A 20,786-nucleotide genomic window follows, 5' to 3' on the forward strand; every position below is an offset into this window, starting at 1 on the left:
GAACCCTCTTTGGTCAGCTCTTTTTTCCCTCTGTAAAACGGACATTGAAAGTTGCTCCCCTACGTGTACTACCTGCCTCAGTAAGATATGTTCTGCTGACTTCTAAAATTTCCTCAATTCGGTGATGGAAAATTGTATGTCTGATTCAATTAAAGAACTATTTGCTAGATAGTTATCTACTGTCGTCTGGTCAGAGATTCTACTCTTCCTTTCCTTGGGAGGATTGTCCATAATGGTAATATAATCAACCCCTGGGGTAATACTCCCTGATCCTCAGCCTGTTTTTGCACCTGTGGTTTGTCTTTTGTCAGAGGTGGGCGTGCAAACAGGCAGGTGGGGGAGGAAGGGGTGAGAATGAAATGACTTGTTTCTCATGTGAATGGGAGGAGTCCTTTATTCCACCTCCTGAAAAACTCCTTTAAAAGCGATGGCTGCCACCGGACAACCACAGAACAGGTTCATTAGCAGACAGCCAGCATGGCCAACAAGTCGAAATTTATTGACTACATTGATGAAGCTCTGGAAAAATCAAAAGAAACTGCACTTTCTCGCTTGTTTTTCACCCACCAGGGGATTCCGTACCCCATCACCATGTGCACTTCAGAAACTTTCCAGGCCTTGGACACCTTTGAAGCCAGAAGCAATGACATAGTGCTTGCATCTTATCCAAAGTGTGGTAAATAACAAGTCATTTTCTACAAGGGCGCTTTTTCATAAGGAGTAGGTTGGGCAGGGTGCAAGGCAAAGGTGGGAGGAAGGCGGTTCCTCTCTGCATGAAGCTGGCCAGAAGTCAGGGAGGAGGACGACCAAGATGGTTAAGAACATAGCTTGTGAAATCAATAACCAGAACTGCTAGATTTAGAAATCCTGGGGTCTGAGGGAAGGATGATGGATGCAAAAAGGGAGTCATGGTGGGGCTAGCAACCAGAAAGAGAAATGCAAGAAAGTCCATTTGCCATCAGCCACTGAGAGCAGGAAAGATTTTCATCTTGGTTTTTGACTGAGGAGCATGGCCATGTCTATAATGTATATGATGATTTCCATGTAATTATTTTTCAGGATCAAACATCATCAATCCTCCAGCTTGTCAAACCAGTGTTACAATGGTCATTTATCAATGGAGGATAAATTAAGAATCTGTGGGGCACCGGGGTGACATAGTCTGACTCTTGATTTCAGATCAGGTCATGATCTCATGGTTCGTGGGGTCGAGCCCTGCATGGGGCTCAGCGCTGTCAGCACAGAGCCTGCTTGGGATTCTTTCTCTCCCTTTCTCTCTGCCCCTCCCCCATGAGCGCTCTCTCTCTTCCTCTCTCTCTCTCTCTCTCTCTCTCTCTCTCTCTCTCCCCCTTTCTCTTTCCCTCTCAAAATAAATAAATACATTTAAAAAAACCCAGAATCTAAGTCCCTATTTTACACAATCTGATTTTTTAAACTGTTATTTCATCTCTAAGTGTTTACTAAAGTCATCTTTATTTGATATTTTTCTTTCTATTATTTAATGCTGAGTTTTTATAAATTCAAAATTATATATACTTTTTTAGAAAATATTCACTGGGGCACCTGGGTGGCTCAGTCAGTTAAGCATCTGACTTTGACTCAGGTCATGATCTTACGGTTCATGGGTTCGAGCCCCGCATCGGGGCTCTGCACTGACAGCTCAGAACCTGGAGCCTGCCTCATATTCTGTGTCTCCAACTCTCTCTGCCCCCCTGCCCCCTGCTTAGGCTCTGTCTGTCTGTCTGTCTCTCTCCCAAAAATAAACATTAAAAATTTTTTTTCAAAGAAAATATTTACTAATGTAAGGTACAATAATATGTGATATATAATAAACAATCATTTCTATAACATAACATTGTTCTATAAGGAACATATTGTAGATTTAAGAAGAATTGCCTCTTGTTAAAATAGAAATCTGAAAAATAAGGTAACCTGAATTTATACTAATGTAAGTATGTTCTATTTTCCACAAAACTCTATTTCTTTCCATAGCCCAGTTTATTTCAAATGCAGAAGAACCAATTGTACACACCACAGAGTGGCTATAGATTTTAATTTTTATGATGTATATGCACAAGTAACATGCCTTTGCTATACCAAGGTTCTTTTAATGAGCTTGATTCTCTGATTTTTCTTATAGGTTCAAATTGGATTCTACATATCATTAGTGAGTTAATATTTGCTGAATCTAACAAAAAGTATGAATATCCAGAATTTCCAATTCTTGAATGTGGGGACCCAGAAAAATATCAGGTTAGTACAAAACAGCCTTTAAACTTATAGTAAATTATCATAGAAAGACTTCTTCCATTTGGGGGATTTTTTTAGTTTTGTGTTCAGAAAGTTCTAATACTAATAATCATTGCAACTTATTTTGTGTGTACCATCTAAGCCCAGCACCTTTCAAGGATTGTCTCATTTCAGGGCAAAAAAACCTCATCACCGTTTCTCAAAAGATCAAACCGTCAGAGACTTGCCCAAGGTCAAGGGGCTTATAAATGTCAGGGCCAAGATTTGAACCCAAATTGTCCAATCTGAGCTTCTTAACCTCTGCACAATATGGACAGCCTACTTATTAAAGAGAACTAGGAGGGAAAGTAAGCCGAGAAACCTGAAGAAAAAAATTAAAATGAGGGGCACCTGGCTGGCTTAGTCAGTAAAGCATGCTACTCTTGATCTTGGGTTTGTACGATCAAGCCCCATGTTGGGTGTAGAGATTACTTAAAAAATAAGATCTCTTTAAAAAAATTAAAACCATAAAAACTTTCTCTCTGAAGACAGAAACTTGGTGGGATGGCAAGAGAAGGGTTCCTCTAAGGCCTGGATCATTCTGCTTTCAGTTTATGTCAGCACCCCCCAGTCTTTTCCTAATAAGACACTATCTTTGGTGTCCCTGTATCAGTGATGTCTCTGGTGTGTGGGGGATGGGAAAGGGTAGTAGCTGAGAGAGTAAGCCACTGATGTGCATAAAGGTTCTTTTTTTTTTAATTTTTATTTTTGAGAGAGACAGAGAGGGACAAAGTGCAAGCAGGGGAGGTGCAGAGTGAGAGAGGGAGACAGAATCCGAAGCAGGCTCCAGGGTCTGAGCTGTCAGCACAGAGCCTGACGCGGGGCTAGAATTCACGAGCTATGAGATCATGACCTGAGCCGAAGTTGGACACTTAACCAACTGAGCCACCCAGGCACCCTAAGGTTCTTCTTTTTTTTTTTTTTAATGTTTATTTATTTATTTTCAAGGAGAGAGAGAAGGAGAGAGAGCATGCATGAGCAAGGAAAGGCCAGAGAGAAATAGAGAGAGAGAACACTAAGCAGGCTCCATGCTATCAGCACAGAGCCTGATGCAGGGCTCGATCTCACGAACTGTGAGATCATGACCTGACAAAATGAAGAGTTGGACACTTAACCTGTTGAACTGCCCAGGCGCCCCCTTACCTGTTCTAATTCACTTTACCACACGTTATTGCTCCCACTACCAATGTAACCAGGTGAGGCTTGGGTGTGAGACAGAAAGTTCTGTTCCCAGACAGTAAAGGCAAGGACAGGGAGGGAGGAAGGATCTGCCTCAAGACTTCAGTGCCTGGACAGGACAGGTGGGAGGAGGGCCAGCCCCAGCCCTGCCAGAAACGCATTTGGGGGGGGGGGGCGGCTACAGTCTCAGCAAAACTTTCAGAGGTGCTTACCGCCAGGACTCCCAACAAGCAGACAGAAGAACTCAGTTACTGAGAATTAAGTCACTGGATCGGGACTGACGAAGGGGTTTCTGGAAAACGAGAGACACATGGCATGATGACAAATACAAACTGAAAAGTTGGATCCTAGGGGGAAGGAAGCCCATTTCCATGGATTGGGTTAAAGTAACAGAAAAACACAGGCAGGTAAGGTATCCAGGGACTTGGGGCTGGGCTGGAGTGGGGAGCTAAGCGTGCATCCTGGATCTGGGGGGCTGCAATGTCAGGAGGAAGCAGAGGCCTAGCAGCCACAGCAGGGCCCAGAGGTGGGAGGTCAGGACCAGTTCAGGATGTGGGGACAGGAGTTTTAAGAAACTTTCCTAGGTAGAGATGAACGGGCTGATGAAAAGCCCCATTGATTTTTCCTCTCCAGGCCACTGCATAACCTTTTATCTAAAGAGGATGTGTATCATCACCTTTAAAATTTATGCTAACATTTCTCTAGCTTTCCAACTTTTTTTAAAAGTAATTTTTATTTAAAATTTCTTCATTTTTGAGAGACAGAGTGAGACAGAGCATGACAGGGGAGGGGCAGAGAGAGAGAGAGAGGGAGACACAGAATCCAAAGCAGGCTCCAGGCTCTGAGCTGTCAGCACAGAGCCCGATGCAGGGCTTGAACTCACGAATTCGAACTCGAGAGATCATGACCTGAGCCGAAGTCAGACACTTAACCGGCTGAGCCACCCAGGTGCCCCTCCAACTGTTTTTAAAGTAAACTCTACATCCGAATTGGGACTCAGATTCACGATCTGGAGATGAAGAGTTGCATGCTCTGACTGAGCCAGCCAGGCGCCCCTCCAACTCCCCTTTTATTTATAATTTTTTAAATTTATTTATTTACTTTGAGAGAGAGAGAGGGATAGTGCATGAGCAGGGGAGGGGCAGAGAGAGAGGGAGATGGAGAATCCCAAGCAGGCTCCGTGCCTCAGCACAGAGCCCAATGAGGGGCTCAGACCCACAAACTGTGAGATCTTGACCTGAGCCAAAACCAAGAGTCGGATGTTCAACAGACTGAGCTACCCAGGTGTCCCATGTGAGCTCTTGATCTCCGTGTTGTGGGTTTGAGCCCCACATTGGGCATAGAGATTACTTACAAAAATAAATAAAATTAAATACATGTATTTTCTTAAAATATGTCTATATCCAGTCTTTACATTGCTTATAGTTTGGCCCCATCACACATTTTCGTTGACACATCAGTTTTGTTAGTTATTTCCCGTTTTCTCCCTGGATATTTCTTTAATCCTATTAGGAACTTTACCATTTCTCATATGTCTTTTTGTGATTTTTGGCCATGCAGTGCAGTGGAAACTGCATTCTATAACTTAATCTGAAAATTACCATCTGTGTGATTTTGCACAAAGCCCTTAAAACCTCAGAGTCATTTGTTAATCTCTAAAATGGGGGTTATAATATCCACCTGAGGGGATTGCTGTGAATGAATGTAAAAGTGATGTTCAAAACTAAAAATTAGGGAAATTTGATGTAAATCAAGTATTATGACTATTCTCTTCTCTTCTTTTTTAATGTTTATTTATTTTTGAGAGAGAGAGACAGCGCGCAGGGGAGGGGCAGAGAGAGAGGGGGGGGACACAGAATCTGAAGCAGGCTCCAGGCTCTGAGCTGTCAGCACAGAACCCAAGGCGGGGCTCCAACTCATGGACTGCGAGATCATGACACGAGCTGGTGTCTGATGTCCACTAAGTTTCTACAGAAACATTGGCTATAAACGTCTAAATATCATTTTACCACTTGAAATAATGTGCCCCAGCTGTGAGTGACCTCTACAAGTGTGGAAATGAAACTTGAGGCTTTAGCCCATATAACGTACTAAAACCCTTAGCCCTGGCAGATTAAACAGGTAACTTCATTTTCAAAATTATCAGTAGAAGCAGACACACACACATACACACACACACACAGAATCAATCACTGAGTCCTTACATTGACAAGAATTTCTCTAGTAAAATATTTCTCAGATATTCAAGTGACTGTGCACTTCCAGGTTCTGTTAGGATATTTGATTGCATGGAATTTTGTTGACAAAAAAAAAGTCTAGATATTAAAAGTGGGTTTGGGAGACCAATGGAAAAACTTGAATATTTCTGGTAAAGACCTTGACTATAGAAGAGAGCCAAATGAAGACAGAATAGATCACAAATTATGAGCTGCAAAGAATCAATTCTAAAAAGAATTTAGTATGATTGTAGAAAAGGTAAAATTTTCAAAAAAAAGACCCCTCCAAAATGGTAAGCCAAACTCTATAAGGCGGTCCAAAAGGATGATTTTTTTTAATGTTTATTTATTTTTGAGACAGAGAGAGACAGAGAATGAATGGGGGAGGGTCAGAAAGAGAGGGAGACACAGAATCTGTAGCAGGCTCCAGGCTCCGAGCTGTCAGCACAGAGCCCGATGCGGGGCTCGAACTCATGGACCACGAGATCATGACCTGAGCCGAAGTCAGACGCTTAACCGACTGAGCCACCCAGGCGCCTCCCAAAAGGATGATTTAAATTATTTATGACTTTCTCCATTCCTCATCCCCACAAATTAAGAAAACAAATAAATTTTAAAAAATTGGAGGGGGAAATAGAAAAGGCACAGTAGTGATACTTGGAACTACCATTCAGATACTACACTTAAGAGAAATTCACCATAAGACATACACGCTTTTACTTTACCATGTCTGTTTTTAAGAGAATGAAACAATTTCCATCCCCAAGGATTCTGGCAACTCATCTCCATTATGACAAATTACCTGGGTCCATCTTCAAGAATAAAGCCAAGGTGAGTGTCCCTCCCTACTCGTATTTCAGTTTGAAGTTTTTAATGTCTAGATATTGTCTTTCTGAGCTATGTGATGAAGTCTGCATCTTATCATAGAATTTTGAGAAATGAAACGTGTGATTTAGCATTTCTTCTGTTGTTTCTTTCTTCAAATATATTTGCTATTGTTGTGCTCAAAGCGAATGCATTTTCAGTTAGGATATAAAACATATACCTAGAATTGAACATATTTTAAAATCTGTTTTATAGTGAATAGATTCCAGAATCCCACTAAGATATTTAGAGAGTTTAACAAAAGAATGCGATAGGAAAACGAGAAGTTGTGTTTTTTTGTTCTTTCTGGTGAGCATTATTTATGTGAAGTCTGAAGCAATTTTATTTCTGAATTTCACGTATAATAGCAAACTTCATGTCCTGCAAACATAACTATAGGTGCTTTGGCTACTCTTATCATTGTTTGATCTTCGCTGACCAAACTCTGAACATTATTTTCATTGTCCTTAATATTACTTTTTCTTTAATATTATTTTGCAATTTTTACTTTGTGGTTTACCCTTCCAGATCATGCCCTTATGACTATTCTAATGAGCTTGCCCTTTTTTTCCTTTTTGGTATCTTCCTTTTTTTTTAACGTTTATTTATTTATTTTGAGAAAGAGAGAGAGTGTGTGCACTGCTCACGCATGAACACATGCTAGCTGGGGGAGGGGCAGAGAGAGAGAGAGAGAGAGGGAGAATCTCAAGCCGGCTCTGCACTGTCAGTGCAGAAACTGGCTTGGGGCTCAATCCCACAAACCATGAGATTGTGACCTAAGCCGAACTCAAGAGTCAGACACTTAACCGACTAAGCCACCCAGGCACCTTGTTTTTTTCATATCTTCTACACATGCCTTCTTAATGTCTAAGTTCATTAGCAAAAGTTCTCTGCTACAACATCAGTCTGCTTTTTCTTCTTTTCTCTTCCCTCTCCCCAGACTTCCCCATCTGCCACCCCTGCTTCTTCAGTTTCTCTGTATGTTAACAAAATTATGTCGTATACAAGATTACACAATGATATTGTTCACCCCTTCACTTTTCCAAAGTTCAAAATATAGACCTGAATAAATTAACTTAATTTTCTCTTTCTAGATTTTGGTGATATTTCGAAACCCTAAAGATACGGCAGTATCTTTTTTCCATTTCCACAACGATGTCCCTGATATTCCAAGCTATGGCTCCTGGGATGAATTCTTCAGACAGTTCATGAAAGGCCAAGGTATGGCTGTTGGTGAAAGAATTCTTACTTTGACAGATGACCACAAAAGTACAAAAAATCAAATGTATTTTAAGGTAAAGAAAGAAGACTAGGGAGGATCCAGGAACCAAAAAGTTGCTTTTATTTTAAATTTTTTTTAACGTTTATTTATTTTTGAGACAGAGGGAGACAGAGCATGAACGGGGGAGGGTCAGAGAGAGGGAGACACAGAATCTGAAACAGGCTCCAGGCTCTGAGCTGTCAGCACAGAGCCTGAAGCGGGGCTCGAGCTCACGGACCGCGAGATCGTGACCTGAGCCGAAGTCGTTTGCTCAACCGACTGAGCCACCCAGGCGCCCCCCAAAAAGTTGCTTTTAATGAAACTTTAATGAAGTTTTATAGCACCACTAGTTCTGCACATCAAACAATAATACATTACTGTTTTTAAAAATAATTTGGGCAATTTACATGTTGCCTATAAGTATGAGGTGGCCATAGAACAGACATAGGACCAAGAGGCCTATACAGAGTCATGTAGAAAAGCATCTCTGGTTAATTTCCCCTAAGTCTCTATATAACACAATGATTAAAAAAAAAAAGAGAGAGAGAGAGATAAAACCATGACGTCGAGCAAACACATCTATTTGTTTGCCAGAAAGGAAAAGGCTTTGTTAGACCATGTTGATGTTTTACCTCTGGTTATTGATAACTGCAATTTTGTAGGTGCCTACTGAGGCTTCTGGCTGGCTCAGTCAGCAGAGCACGCAACCCTTGATCTTGGGGTTGTGAGTTCGAGCCCCACATTAGGTGTAGAGATTACTTAAAAAAAAACTCTTGTAAGTGCCTACTGATGCTCCAATGTACTAAAGGAGGTGTTGTATGTGCATGATTTCATTTAAGACTATAACAAACTATGAATAAAGTATTTCCAGCCCCTTGCACAGATGAGAAAACTAATCCAAAAAGTTAAAACACTTGCCAGTGGTCCCACTGCTTGTAAGCCCCAGTGACTCTGCTTCCATGGGTATAATGGCCAGAGATTAAAGATGCCTCCTTTAGTTGGTGGCTCTTTTCAGTCTTGGCAGTGTCATAGAAGGCAGAATTAATGCCACATGATCCTTGAGAAGTTGTTGACAGGTCACTCTAAGAGAACCACTTTTATTTTATTTTATTGGCTAACAAACAGCGTGTACAGTCTGCTCTTGGTTCTGGGGGTAGATTCCTGTGGTTCATCGCTTACATACAACACCCAGTGCTCATCCTAACATGATTTTCAAAGTTTTATTTATTTATTTATTTATTTACTCACGGACTTATTTATTATTTTGAGAGAGACAGAGCAGCGCAAGTGTGGGAGGGGCAGAGAGAGAGGAAGAATCCCAAGCAGGCTCTGCACTGTCAATGCAGAGCCCCATGTGGGACTTAAACACATGAAACTGTGAGATCATGACCTGAGCTGAAATCAAGAGTGGGATGTTTAACCGACTGAGCCACCCAGGCGCCCAAAGAGGACCACTTCTAAAGGTGACCAGCACAGCAACACCACGCCCCACATGCATGGCCACTGGGTACAGTATTGGTTCCTAAGCACAGATTAAGTATTGGGATTGGGGGGGGGGGAGGGGGGGAAAGTGCACAGAAGGTGCTTATGAAGCACCACAATCAAAGTTTTGTTTGTCTGGAAACCACTCACTAAGTGGTGCAAAGTTTCTTCTTTGCACGCTTTGTTACGTTCAACTTATGAAGGAAGCTCAATGTACTGGAAAACATGCAGGATTTGGAATGGGAGGACTGGATTGGCTTCATCATTTATTATTATATATCAGTAATTAATATTAGATAGAATAGTTACCACTTACTGAGCAATTACTACATGCCAGGCACTATATACTATCTCTCGCGTACATTTTAACATTTCATTTCTTTTTTTTAAGTTTATTTATTTTGAGAGACAGAGAGCGGAGAAGGGGCAGAGAGAGAAGGAGAGAGAGAATCCCAGACAGGCTCTGTGCTGTCAGCACAGAGCCTGATGAGGGACTCGAATACACGAACCATGAAATCATGACCTGAACCGAAACCAAGAGTTGGACGCTTAACCGACTAAGCCACCCAGATGCTCCCCAAAATTTCCATTTCTCTTAAGAACCCCATGGGGACAAATCCTATACTTGTCCGCTTTTGTAAAGATGGAAATAGAGGCATAAAAAGGTCACACAGCCACTAAGTAGCAGAGCTTGAATTTAAATTCAGGTTCAAATCACTCACACCTGGGTGATGTTGAGCAAGACATTTGATTTTTTTTTAACGTTTATTTATTTTTGAGACAGAGAGAGACAGAGCATGAATGGGGGAGGGGCAGAGAGAGAGTGAGACACAGAATCTGAAGCAGGCTCCAGGCTCTGAGCTGTCAGCCCAGAGCCCGACGTGGGGCTCGAACTCACGGACCGCGAGATTGTGACCTGAGCCGAAGTCAGACGCTTAACCGACTGAGCCACCCAGGCGCCCCAAGACATTTAATCTTTATGAACATTGGTTTCCTGACTTATAAAGGAAAGGTAAGAATATCTGACCTGCAGGAAGTAGGACAGTAGAGCATTTTGTTTGGCAGCACTACAGCTCTGGTGTCAGACAGATGTTGAAAGACGACAAAACCCATAACTTGCTGTGTGACCTTAAAGCGGTTATTTCCCCACCAACAAAATAGGTATAAAACCTGTACCTATCACCCTGGATTGCTTTAAAGATCCCAGGATCAAATGTGTAACTATCAATTAATAGTGCATGGGGAAGAACAGAAAACCTGACCGCAGTGGCCCAAACAGATAGGTTTAATTTTTCTCACTCAACAAGAAGCCTGAAGAGAGACAGCTGGTTCAGTTGCCCAGTGATGGCAAAGCCAACGCCTCTGCCACTCCCTTGGCCTTTCCCTTCTGCCTTTTGCAACATACTCTCAGGCTGGCTACTGTGCCTCCAAGCATCACTTTCAGATCCTGAAGGAGGTTCATCAAGACCGCAACGGTTTTACTAGAAACCTTCCAGCAGACTTCTGCTTGTGTCTTGCTGGCCAGAACCATATCCTGAGACCAATCACAGCGCGAAGGGAGGCTAAGAAACAGGAACCAGAATTCCCATAACTGGCTTAGACCCAAGTAACTAACCAGAGTTTGGTTAGCAGCAAAAACAGGAATATATTGGATATTGGGTATGAAACATACAGTGTCTGCCTCAACAAAGAAAACATGTGGAAATAGCCTGGCTCAAAGCAAGGGCTTCAATGATAACGATGATGATGATAAGAATTCTGAGAATATTATTATTACTAGCGATGACAGTAACGGCTAAAATTTGCTGAGTGGGTACTATTAATCAGGCACTGTTTTAACCATTTGATGTTGTTAATTCATTTAAGTCTGACAACAATGCCATTTTACTAATGAGGTAACTAAGGTACAAAGAGGTTTCGGTTGTTGCTCAAAGTCATACAGTTAATAAGCAGCACAGCTAATCAGTGTCTAGATGTTCACTGTCCAGTGTAGTAGCCACTAGCTACATGTGGCAAATGAGCACGCGAATTGTGACTGGTGCAACCGAGGAGTTAAATTTTACATCTTATTTAATTAGTTTAAATTTAAAAACAGATACTCAGGGCACCTGGGTGGCTCAGTCGGTTAAGCATCTGACTTTGGCTCAGGTCATGATCTCAAGATTCGTGAGTTTGAGCCCCGCATCAGACTCTGCGCTGGCAGCAAGGAGCCTGGAGCCTGCTTCAGATTCTGTGTCTCCCTCCCTCTCTGTTCCTCCCCTGCTTGTTCCCTCTCTCTCTCAAAAACAAATAAACATTAAAAAAAAAAAACCCAGATAATTCAGTTATTGGAAACTTTTAAATGAATTTGGTACAAGTTGAGTATATGAATCTACTTTCTCAACTTAAGTTGTAAACGCCTAAAAATACACCAGGGCACCTGGGTGGCTCAGTCGGTTAAGGGTCTGACTCTTGATTTCAGCTCAGGTCACAATCTCACGGGTTTGTGAATTTGAGCCCCGCATCAGGCTCTGCACTGACACTGCAGAGCCTGCTTTGGATTCTCTCTCTCTCTCCCTATCTCTATGCCTTTCCCCTACTTGTGGTCTCTCTCTCACAGAATAAACAAATTAACTTTAAAAAAGGTCTAAAAATACATCAAGTATTTTTGATAAAGAATTTGGCATTCAAATTGAGATTCTCTGTAAGTGTAAAATGCCCACCGGCTTTTGAAGACTTAGAAACAAAGTGTGATGGTTCCTTAGTAATTTTTTATATTGATTATATTCTGAAATGATAATATTTTGGGATATATTTAGTTAAACAAAATAAAATATTAAAGTTAATTTCACCTGTTTCTTTTTGCTTTTTTTTTTTTAAATTTTTTAACGTTTATTTATTTTTGAGACAGAGACAGACAGAGCATGAACAGGGGAGGGGCAGAGAGAGAGGGAGACACAGAATCGGAAACAGGCTCCAGGCTCTGAGCTGTCAGCACAGAGCCCGACTCGGGGCTCGAACTCACGGACCGTGAGATCATGACCTGAGCCGAAGTCGGACGCTTAACCAACCAAGCCACCCAGGCACCCCTCTTTTTGCTTTTCTTAATGTGGCTATTGGAATATTTAAAATTACAGATGTGGTGGGGGGAATGCTGGGGTGGTTCAGTCAGTTAAGCCTCTGACTCTGGCTCAGGTCATGATCTTTCAGTTCATGAGTTCGAGCCGCAAACCAGGCTCAGATCCTGCTTTGGATCCTGTCTCCCTTTATCTCTGTCCCTCCCTTGCTTCTGCTTTCTCTCTCTCTCAAAAATAAATAAATAAGCATTTTTTAAAATTTACAGATGTGGCTTTCATTAAATTTCTATTGGACAATGCTGATCGAGAAAACATCTGTCTCATCATTTCTTTTCTTTCTGGTACTATCTGTCGTTTTTCGTGTACCTTTCACTATTTCTGAATCATTTTATTCACCTAAATATTCATGAATGTCTGGTAGTTTTTATCAAATCACTTTTGCAACTTGCTTAGTTATTATTTATGAAAATAATAAAATGAATAGAAATCTGACACAGGAATGGCCGTATGCCAGTTCTTCTGGAGCAGGGATTTATAATGACATACAAACATCTTGTCTGAGCATATACACACACACATATATATAGTTTATATTTTAAAGCATAAATTAACCATCTATAATTTTAACCTCAATTATTTGAAATTCCCTAAGAATTTTTTCCTTATATTTTTAGTTTCCTGGGGAAGCTATTTTGATTTTGCCATTAACTGGAACAAACATCTTGATGATGAAAATGTTAAGTTCATATTATACGAAGACCTGAAAAAGGTAAGATTTTGATTATTGACATTCTATAGCAAGATTTATTATAAAATATCACATAGAGAACCTACTTTTAATGTCTGGTTGTGTGAATAAATATTGCATTCAATTAAAAAAATAAATATTCCAGATTTGTGGTACAATGCTAGGAAAAAAAAAACACAGTGCATAGGGGCTTAGGTTGTTTATTTTACAGAAATAAAATAATGCTTAGCAACTTATTACTAACAGTGGCTGCTTTATTTTCCTTCTGTGGTAGATAGTCCAACTTAAGAATGGCAGAAATAATAAGTAGGTTTCAACTGAGATGGAATTGAACGTGCATTTGGCTGTGAATTGATTTTTCCATATAATGTTATTTTTTAAATTGGTATTCATGAACATTTATTTATTTTTTTAATATATGAAATTTATTGTCAAATTGGTTTCCATACAACACCCAGTGCTCATCCCAAAAGATGCCCTCTTCAATACCCATCATCTACCCTCCCCTCCCTCCTACCCCCCATCAACCCTCAGTTTGTTTGCAGTTTTTAAGAGTCTCTTATGCTTTGGCTGTCTCCCACTCTAACCTCTTTTTTTTTCCTTCCCCTCCCCCATTCATGAACATTTAGTGCTGCCCAGCATTGTTCTAGGCCCTTGTGATACATCAGTGAACAGACCAGACAAAATTCACTGCCCTGGAGAAGCTTACCTTCTAGCTGGAGGAGGCAGGGAGAGAGAAAAACAATAAATATAACATTTTAAAAATGTTTACAATATGTGAGAAAAAAGAAATGGTATAACTGATTAAGGAAAACTGGAAATGTCAGGGGTAGGGAATTGGGATGTTGGACAAATCCCCATATAAGATAGCTGGTAGAAACCTCATGGAATGGATGTGATTTGAGCAAAGATCTAAAGAAGATGAGGGAGTAAGCAGAGTAGGTAACTGGAATAAGAATTTTCCAGGCATACAGAACCAACTGGAGCAAACACCCTGAGGTAGGAGTGTTCCTGGTATGGTTAAGTGATATGAAGGAGGCGGATGTGGCTGGGTCAGTAGGGGTGAACCAGGGGAGATTAACCAATGAGAACAGAGGCAAGGGAGTGGGGTAGAGAGGAGTGTGGGGAATAATGTGGCCAGCCATTGAAATTACTTTGGCCTTCACTCTGAGTGAAATAGAAAACCATTATGGGATTCGAGCAGAATAGTGATAGGAGTTGTGTTTTTAACAGGTTCATTCTGGTTGGTGTATGAAAACGTACTAGAGAGAAGCAAAGATTGTGTAGAGAAACCCATGAGGAGAGTACTATAGTAGTCCAGGCAAAGGAAGATTGTGGCTTAGACCAGAAGTGGCAATGGAAGTAATAAGTAGTTAAATTCTGAATATTTATTGAAGAAGAGCTATTAGGATTTGCTGCTGGATTGGATGGGAGAAAGAGCAGTGAGAGAAAAATGAAGTCAAATAAGACTCCAATATTATTGGCCTGACCAACTGAGAGGACTGAATTGTCGTCCCTTGAGTACGAGATGCCAGCAGGTGAAATGAGATTGTGGGAAAGATCAGGGGTTTGGCTTTGCACATGCTTAGTCTGAGATGTTTATTAGTCATCCAAATGGAGAGGTCAAGTTGACTATAAATGTGTTGAATGGAGAGAGTGCCGGGCTGTATATATAAATTTGGCACATAGATGGCATTTAAAGCCATGAGATTACATACTTACATGTATGTAAGTATATACATAGGGAAGAGAAGGAGACCAAGAACTGAGCCCTAGAGTCCCCCATATAGACTGTTTGGGAAACAGGAGGAACCAGCAAAGGAGATGGAGGAGGGGCTAATGAGGCAGGAGGGAAGCCAGAGTCCTGGACTCCAGTAGAGAAAGTATGTTAAAAAGGGAGCATGCCAAATGCTTTCTAGAGGAATTGGGTTATTAACACCAGTCTCCTCTGACATGCTTATCAAAGGGAAGTATGAATGAATCCATCCCTTCTGTTTCTCGAGTGCATTTATGTAACATGAGAGAACATACTAATTTAGTCTTTTATCCTTCTAGTCTACAATGATGTTTCTGAAACTTGTGTTCCATGGAATGCCATGTTGCCCAGATGTTAATAATTCTTGCTTGGAGGTTGCCTATTCAAACTGATTTGGGGACTGTGGCTCTTTTGGGACATTCACATTGCAAGTTGACATAGTCAAGAGTGAGAGATCCTGTAGGAAAAACAAAACAAACTTCTCTTTATTTAACCAAAAGGATTCCAAACTTATTTGACCTCACCCTTCACTCTCCTTTTCTTTTCTTTTCTTTTTTCATAAAACATCTATAGCCACCTTGAAGTAAATTAGTATTTTGTAGAAAAAACAGTTTAAGAAACTGTTCTAGAAGATTTTGAATCTTCATTGGTAGGGATACTGGTTACAAGGGTATTTAGACAAGATTAATTTCAAGATTCCTTCTAGTTTTCAGGATTCTAAAAATTAGACTTTCTGGATAGAATTAAACAATAGCTATAAATAGGATTCAGAAGAAAAGAGAATTGGAATGGGCATGTACAAATACATTGATTTCCTCAGCTCATTTAGACTGGTGCTTTTTTTTATTATTTTTTTTAATGTTTATTTTTGAGAGAGAGACAGCAAGAGCCAGGGAGAAGCAGAGAGAGAGAGAGGGGTAGATACAGATTCTGAAACAAGCTCCAGGCTCTGAGCTGTCAGCACACAGCCCGATGCAAGGCTTGCTCACAAACTGGGAGATCATAACTTGAGCCAAGGTCGGATGCTTAATCGACTGAGCCACCCAGGTTCCCCTAGACTGGTGCTTTTTAATAAAATGAGTATCATCTTAGATAAGACCTACTACTTAATGCTTGCTATCATTATTTGTATCCTGAGGAGTTTAGTAAGAGTCACCCATTGAAACTACAAAGTAAAAACAATACAGAATATTTTGTAGGGCTATCTCAAATATTGATACAGAAGTATCAAAGAAAGTCCAAAGAGAGAGATGAAAAGGTGAGTTGGAGAGGTAGGCTTAGTAAATCCATTCTGGCTAAGAAACCTGTCTTTGCTCGGGCACAATTCCCATAGAAAGAAGTTTATCCTTGAAAATGTTGTTTTCAGAACCTGACTGCTGGAATAAAACAAATTGCTGAGTTCTTTGGATTCTCTTTAACTGGGGAGCAGATCCAAACCATCTCAGCCCAGAGTACCTTCCAAGCAATGCGAGCAAAGTCCCAGGAAACACACGGTGCCGTTGGGCCCTTCCTGTTCCGCAAAGGTAAAGTCGCATTTGTTTCTGGGACATCCATTGGTTTGCATGTAACAGGCAATCCAAATACTTTATTTTTATAATTTTTTTAATGTATATTTATTTTTGAGAGACAGAGAGACGGACAGAGCACCAGCAGGGGAGGGGCAGAGAGAGAGGGAGACCCCAAATCCAAAGCAGGCTCCAGGCTCTGAGCTGTCAGCACGAAGCCAGACGTGGGGCTTGAACCCACGAACCATGAGATCATGACCCAAGCCGAAGGCAGACACTTAACCGACTGGTGCCCCAATCCAAATACTTTTATCTTCAGTTAAGACAGGATTTTCTTGTTTCTCCCTCAGTAAGTTTGGACACAGTGAGTTCAAAGTAGACTGAGTTCCACTGAGTAGTATACTTCTACTGTGTACTAATTCCACAGAAGTAGACTGAGTGAGTTCCACAATATCTAAAGTATCTTTTAGAGTACTAAGTTCCTTGTACCTTTCTGCTTGCCAGTATGTATGGCAGGACAACAGCCACAGCTCCACCATTACATTAAAACTAAAGGATTATATATTTTTAAAATAAACAGGGAATAGCAAGATACAGAATCGCATGTTAGCTGAGCGGGGCCCCTTTAAAGAACTTTGTGGGAAGCTTCATCAGTGACTTCTTTATACCTCATTGGCCACCTCTTACTGCCCTGTTGGTTGGGAACTGTGATTTTTTTAAAGGCAATCTAACTTCTTATGACAGTTTATGATAATATAGCTTAGGTATTACCAGTTTTTTAAAATTATATATATATAGGGCACCTGGGTGGCTCAATCGGTTAGGCGTCCGACTTCGGCTCAGGTCATGATCTCACGGTCCGTGAGTTCGAGCCCCGCTTCGGGCTCTGTGCTGACAGCTCAGAGCCTGGAGCCCGTTTCAGATTCTGTGTCTCCCTCTCTCTCTGCCCCTCCCCTGTTCATGCTCTGTCTCTCCCTGTCTCAAAAATAAATAAACGTTAAAAAAATTAAAAAAAAAAGAAAAAAATTATATATATATAAAGTATAACATGATTTAGAGGCAGCACTATGTGTTAGACCTTTTACTAGGCATAAATTTTACAGCAAAAAAATTCATGAATTCCTTAATTCTATAAATGTGGGCACCAAAGCTCAGGGAAATTAATTTGTCCGTTGCCACAAAACTAATGATCGATGGAGTCAGGATTTGAACGTAGGTTTACTTGAGTCTACTCCACTTTACTTTATCAAATGAAGACCCATCTAAAATACCCACTGTGAATGGAACATTGAATGTAAATCTAGCTTGGGCTTGATTCCTGACTTTACCCCTGATTTTTATGCCTTGCTTGATTAGCTTTAAAGGAGGGGGAAGAAAATAGAACTTCTCTTTATATTGCTTTTTAAAAAAATTTTTTAATGTTTATTTTTGATAGAGAGAGAGAGAGAGAGAGAGCAGGGGAGGGGCAGAGAAAGAGGGAGACACAGAATCCCAAGCAGGCCCCAGGCTCTGAGCTGCCAGCATGGAGCCCGACATAGGGCTCAAACTCACAAACCTGCAAGATCATGACCTGAACCAAAGTCGGACGCTCAACCAACTGAAACACCCAGGCGTTAATCACGCCGCTATTCAGAACAGAAAAATTCTAAAATAAAGTGGTAACTTAAGTATTTTACAATATTCTTTGCAAAAATTCAGAAGACACAGGTAAATGTGCAAGAACGTTAAAAATTATTCACATTTCTCCCACCAGAGGCAAGTTTAACTTTTTGGCATATTTCTTCCAGCCTCATTCTGTGATGTTTTTTATAGTGGATGACATTTGTAAACAGCTTTGTGTTTTATGTTACTCCCTTCATACATCCAAGCACTTCCTTATCATTAAACCCTCTTTATAAACATACATTTCAATGGCTATGCAACAAGGAACTTGCAACTTCAACCCAAATCACCAAAAGATTCTAAAGAAAGAAGCAACTTCCTTTGTTTTGTTTTTTTTTTATTTTTTTAGTGTTTATTTATTTTTGAGAAAGACAGAGACAGAATGAAAGTGGGTTAGGGGCAGAGAGAGAGGGAGACACAGAATCTGAAGCAGGCTCCAGGCTCCGAGCTGTCAGCACAGAACCTGATACGGGGCTCAAACTCACAAACCGTGAGATCACGACCTGAGCCAAAGTTGGTCGCTCAACCGACTGAGCCACCCAGGCGCCCCAACTTCCTTTGTTTTTATAAATTTTTTTTTTTTCAAATTTTATTTTTTTATTTTTGGGACAGAGAGAGACAGAACATGAACGGGGGAGGGGCAGAGAGAGAGGGAGACACAGAATCGGAAACAGGCTCCAGGCTCTGAGCCATCAGCCCAGAGCCCGACGCGGGGCTCGAACTCACGGACCGCGAGATCGTGACCTGGCTGAAGTCGGACGCTTAACCGACTGCGCCACCCAGGCGCCCCATGTTTTTAAAAGGAATAAGAGGGGTGCCTGGGTGGCTCAGTCGGTTAAGTGTCCGACTTCAGCTCAGGTCACGATCTCGCGGTCCGCGAGTTCGAGCCCCGCGTCGGGCTCTGGGCTGATGGCTCAGAGCCTGGAGCTTGCTTCCGATTCTGTGTCTCCCTCTCTCTCTGCCCCTCCCCCGTTCAAGCTCTGTCTCTCTCTGTCTCAAAAATAAATAAACGTTAAAAAAATTTAAAAAAAAGGAATAAGAAAAACATATCCTAATCTCAGGCAAAGTAGTAACTTTTTGCAAAATTATCAGCATCTGAGGTCTTAACCAAAACCTGTTGTAAAATGATAACTTCTCAAGGGGTGAGGTATTTAAAAGACTTTACAGAGGGGGAGAAAAGAATGACTCTCAAAAAGTGGAATTTTAGGTCCCAAGTGTTGAGACAGGGGTGGGGCTAGGAGATGACTGAGGCCAACAGTCCCTTCGGTGATATAAAGAAAGCACATCACCTACTATGCCACAGATGGGGAGGCCCCAATGGATACCATTAACTTTACAGGAGGAATTACATTCATTTTTAAGACTGCTTAATTTTCTTCATGTCTCCATTTCACATTTCAAAGTGAAATGCTGCACTGAAAAAATGGTAAAATCAAGAAGAAATAGGGGGATGGGTAAAATGGGTGAAGGGAAGTAGGAGGTAGAGGCTTCCAGTTAAGTAAGGAACAAGTCATGGGACTAAAAGGCACAGCACAGGTAACGGTATTATAAATGGCGTTGTACAGTGACAGATGGTAGCTATACTTGTGAGCACAGCATAGTGTGTCTAGTTGTCGAACCACTATGTGACAGCCCTGAAACGAATGTAACACTGTGTGCCGACCATACTCAAATAAAAATAAAAATAAAATGAAATAAATAGCTAAAAAAAAAAAAAATCAGGAAACTATCTTCTAACAGGTGTCCGGGTCTGTTATTTTTGTGTGTGTTGTAGGTGAAGTTGGTGATTGGAAAAATTTGTTCAGTGAAACTCAGAACCAGGAAATGGATGAAAAATTCAAACAGTGCTTGGCAGGCACTTCCCTAGGAGCAAAGTTGAAGTATGAATCCTACTGCCACCCTTGAAGTAGGAATCCTACTGCCATCCGATTGCCAATTCAGCAGGCATGGGTATTTTCTTTTCCTGAATGATTATTAAATAATGAAATTAAGTTGATCAAATAATCAACTAATGATAATTAAACAACGTTTAGATATACATAATATGAATTTAATAATAATGATAACATTGGGGCGTCTGGGTGGCTCAGTGGGTTGGGCATCTAACTTCGGTTCAGGTCATGATCTCGCGGTCTGTGAGTTTGAGCCCCGCATCGGGCTCTGTGCTGACAGCTCAGAGCCTGCAGCCTGCTTCGATTTCTGTGTCTTCTTCTCACTCTCTCTGCCAGTCCCCTGCTCATGCTCTGTCTCTCTCTGTCTCAAAAATAAATAAAACATTAATAATGATAACATTGAAGTTTTTGAGTGCAGAGTTGTTCACTTTTTTTTTAACTTTTTTTTTAATGTTTATTTATTTTTGAGGGAAAGAGAGACAGAGAGTGAGTGGGCAAGGGGCAGAGAGAGAGAGGGAGACACAGAATCTGAAGCAGACTCCAGCCTCCGCACTGTCAGCACAGAGCCTGATGCGGGGCTCGAACCCACAGACCACAAGACCATGACCAGAGCTGAAGTCAGATGTCCAACCAACTGAGCCACCTAGGTGCCCCTTTAAACTTTTTTTTAATGTTTATTATTTATTTTTGAGAGAGAGAGAAAGCACGAGCGGGGGAGGGGTAGAGACAGAGGGACACACAGAATCCGAAGCAGGTTCCAGGCTCTGAGCTGTCAGCACAGAGCCCGACGCGGGGCTCAAACCCACAAACTGTGAGATCATGACCTGAGCTGAAGTCGGACGCTCAACCGACTGAGCCACCCAGGCGCCCATTTGC

The 20,786-nt window shown here is 41.2% G+C and overlaps 1 protein-coding gene across 1 annotated transcript; it reads left to right on the plus strand.

Annotated features, from left to right (window-relative positions):
- The first annotated feature begins 477 nt into the window (after positions 1–477).
- Positions 478–19,923, plus strand: SULT6B1 (sulfotransferase family 6B member 1). The gene is made up of 7 exons (XM_047069216.1): positions 478–676; positions 2,141–2,253; positions 6,426–6,515; positions 7,643–7,769; positions 13,022–13,116; positions 16,218–16,374; positions 19,793–19,923. Exons 1-7 carry the CDS (start codon positions 478–480, stop codon positions 19,921–19,923), a joined length of 912 nt encoding a protein of 303 aa, XP_046925172.1.
- Positions 19,924–20,786: the final 863 nt, after the last annotated feature.

Source organism: Lynx rufus, unplaced genomic scaffold (assembly GCF_022079265.1).
Source record: "Lynx rufus isolate CCGP_SWC_20201006 ecotype Redwood Valley unplaced genomic scaffold, mLynRuf1.p SCAF_8, whole genome shotgun sequence".
Classification (NCBI taxonomy): domain Eukaryota; kingdom Metazoa; phylum Chordata; class Mammalia; order Carnivora; family Felidae; genus Lynx; species Lynx rufus.

Excerpts from the sequence above, each read along its gene's own strand:
- SULT6B1 (XM_047069216.1), top strand. The coding sequence starts at position 478 with ATGGCCAACAAGTCGAAATTTATTGACTACATTGATGAAGCTCTGGAA. Across the intron at positions 677-2,140 it reads TGCATCTTATCCAAAGTGTG|GTTCAAATTGGATTCTACAT; the intron begins GTAAATAACAAG and ends TTTTTCTTATAG. Across the intron at positions 16,375-19,792 it reads GCCCTTCCTGTTCCGCAAAG|GTGAAGTTGGTGATTGGAAA; the intron begins GTAAAGTCGCAT and ends TGTGTGTTGTAG.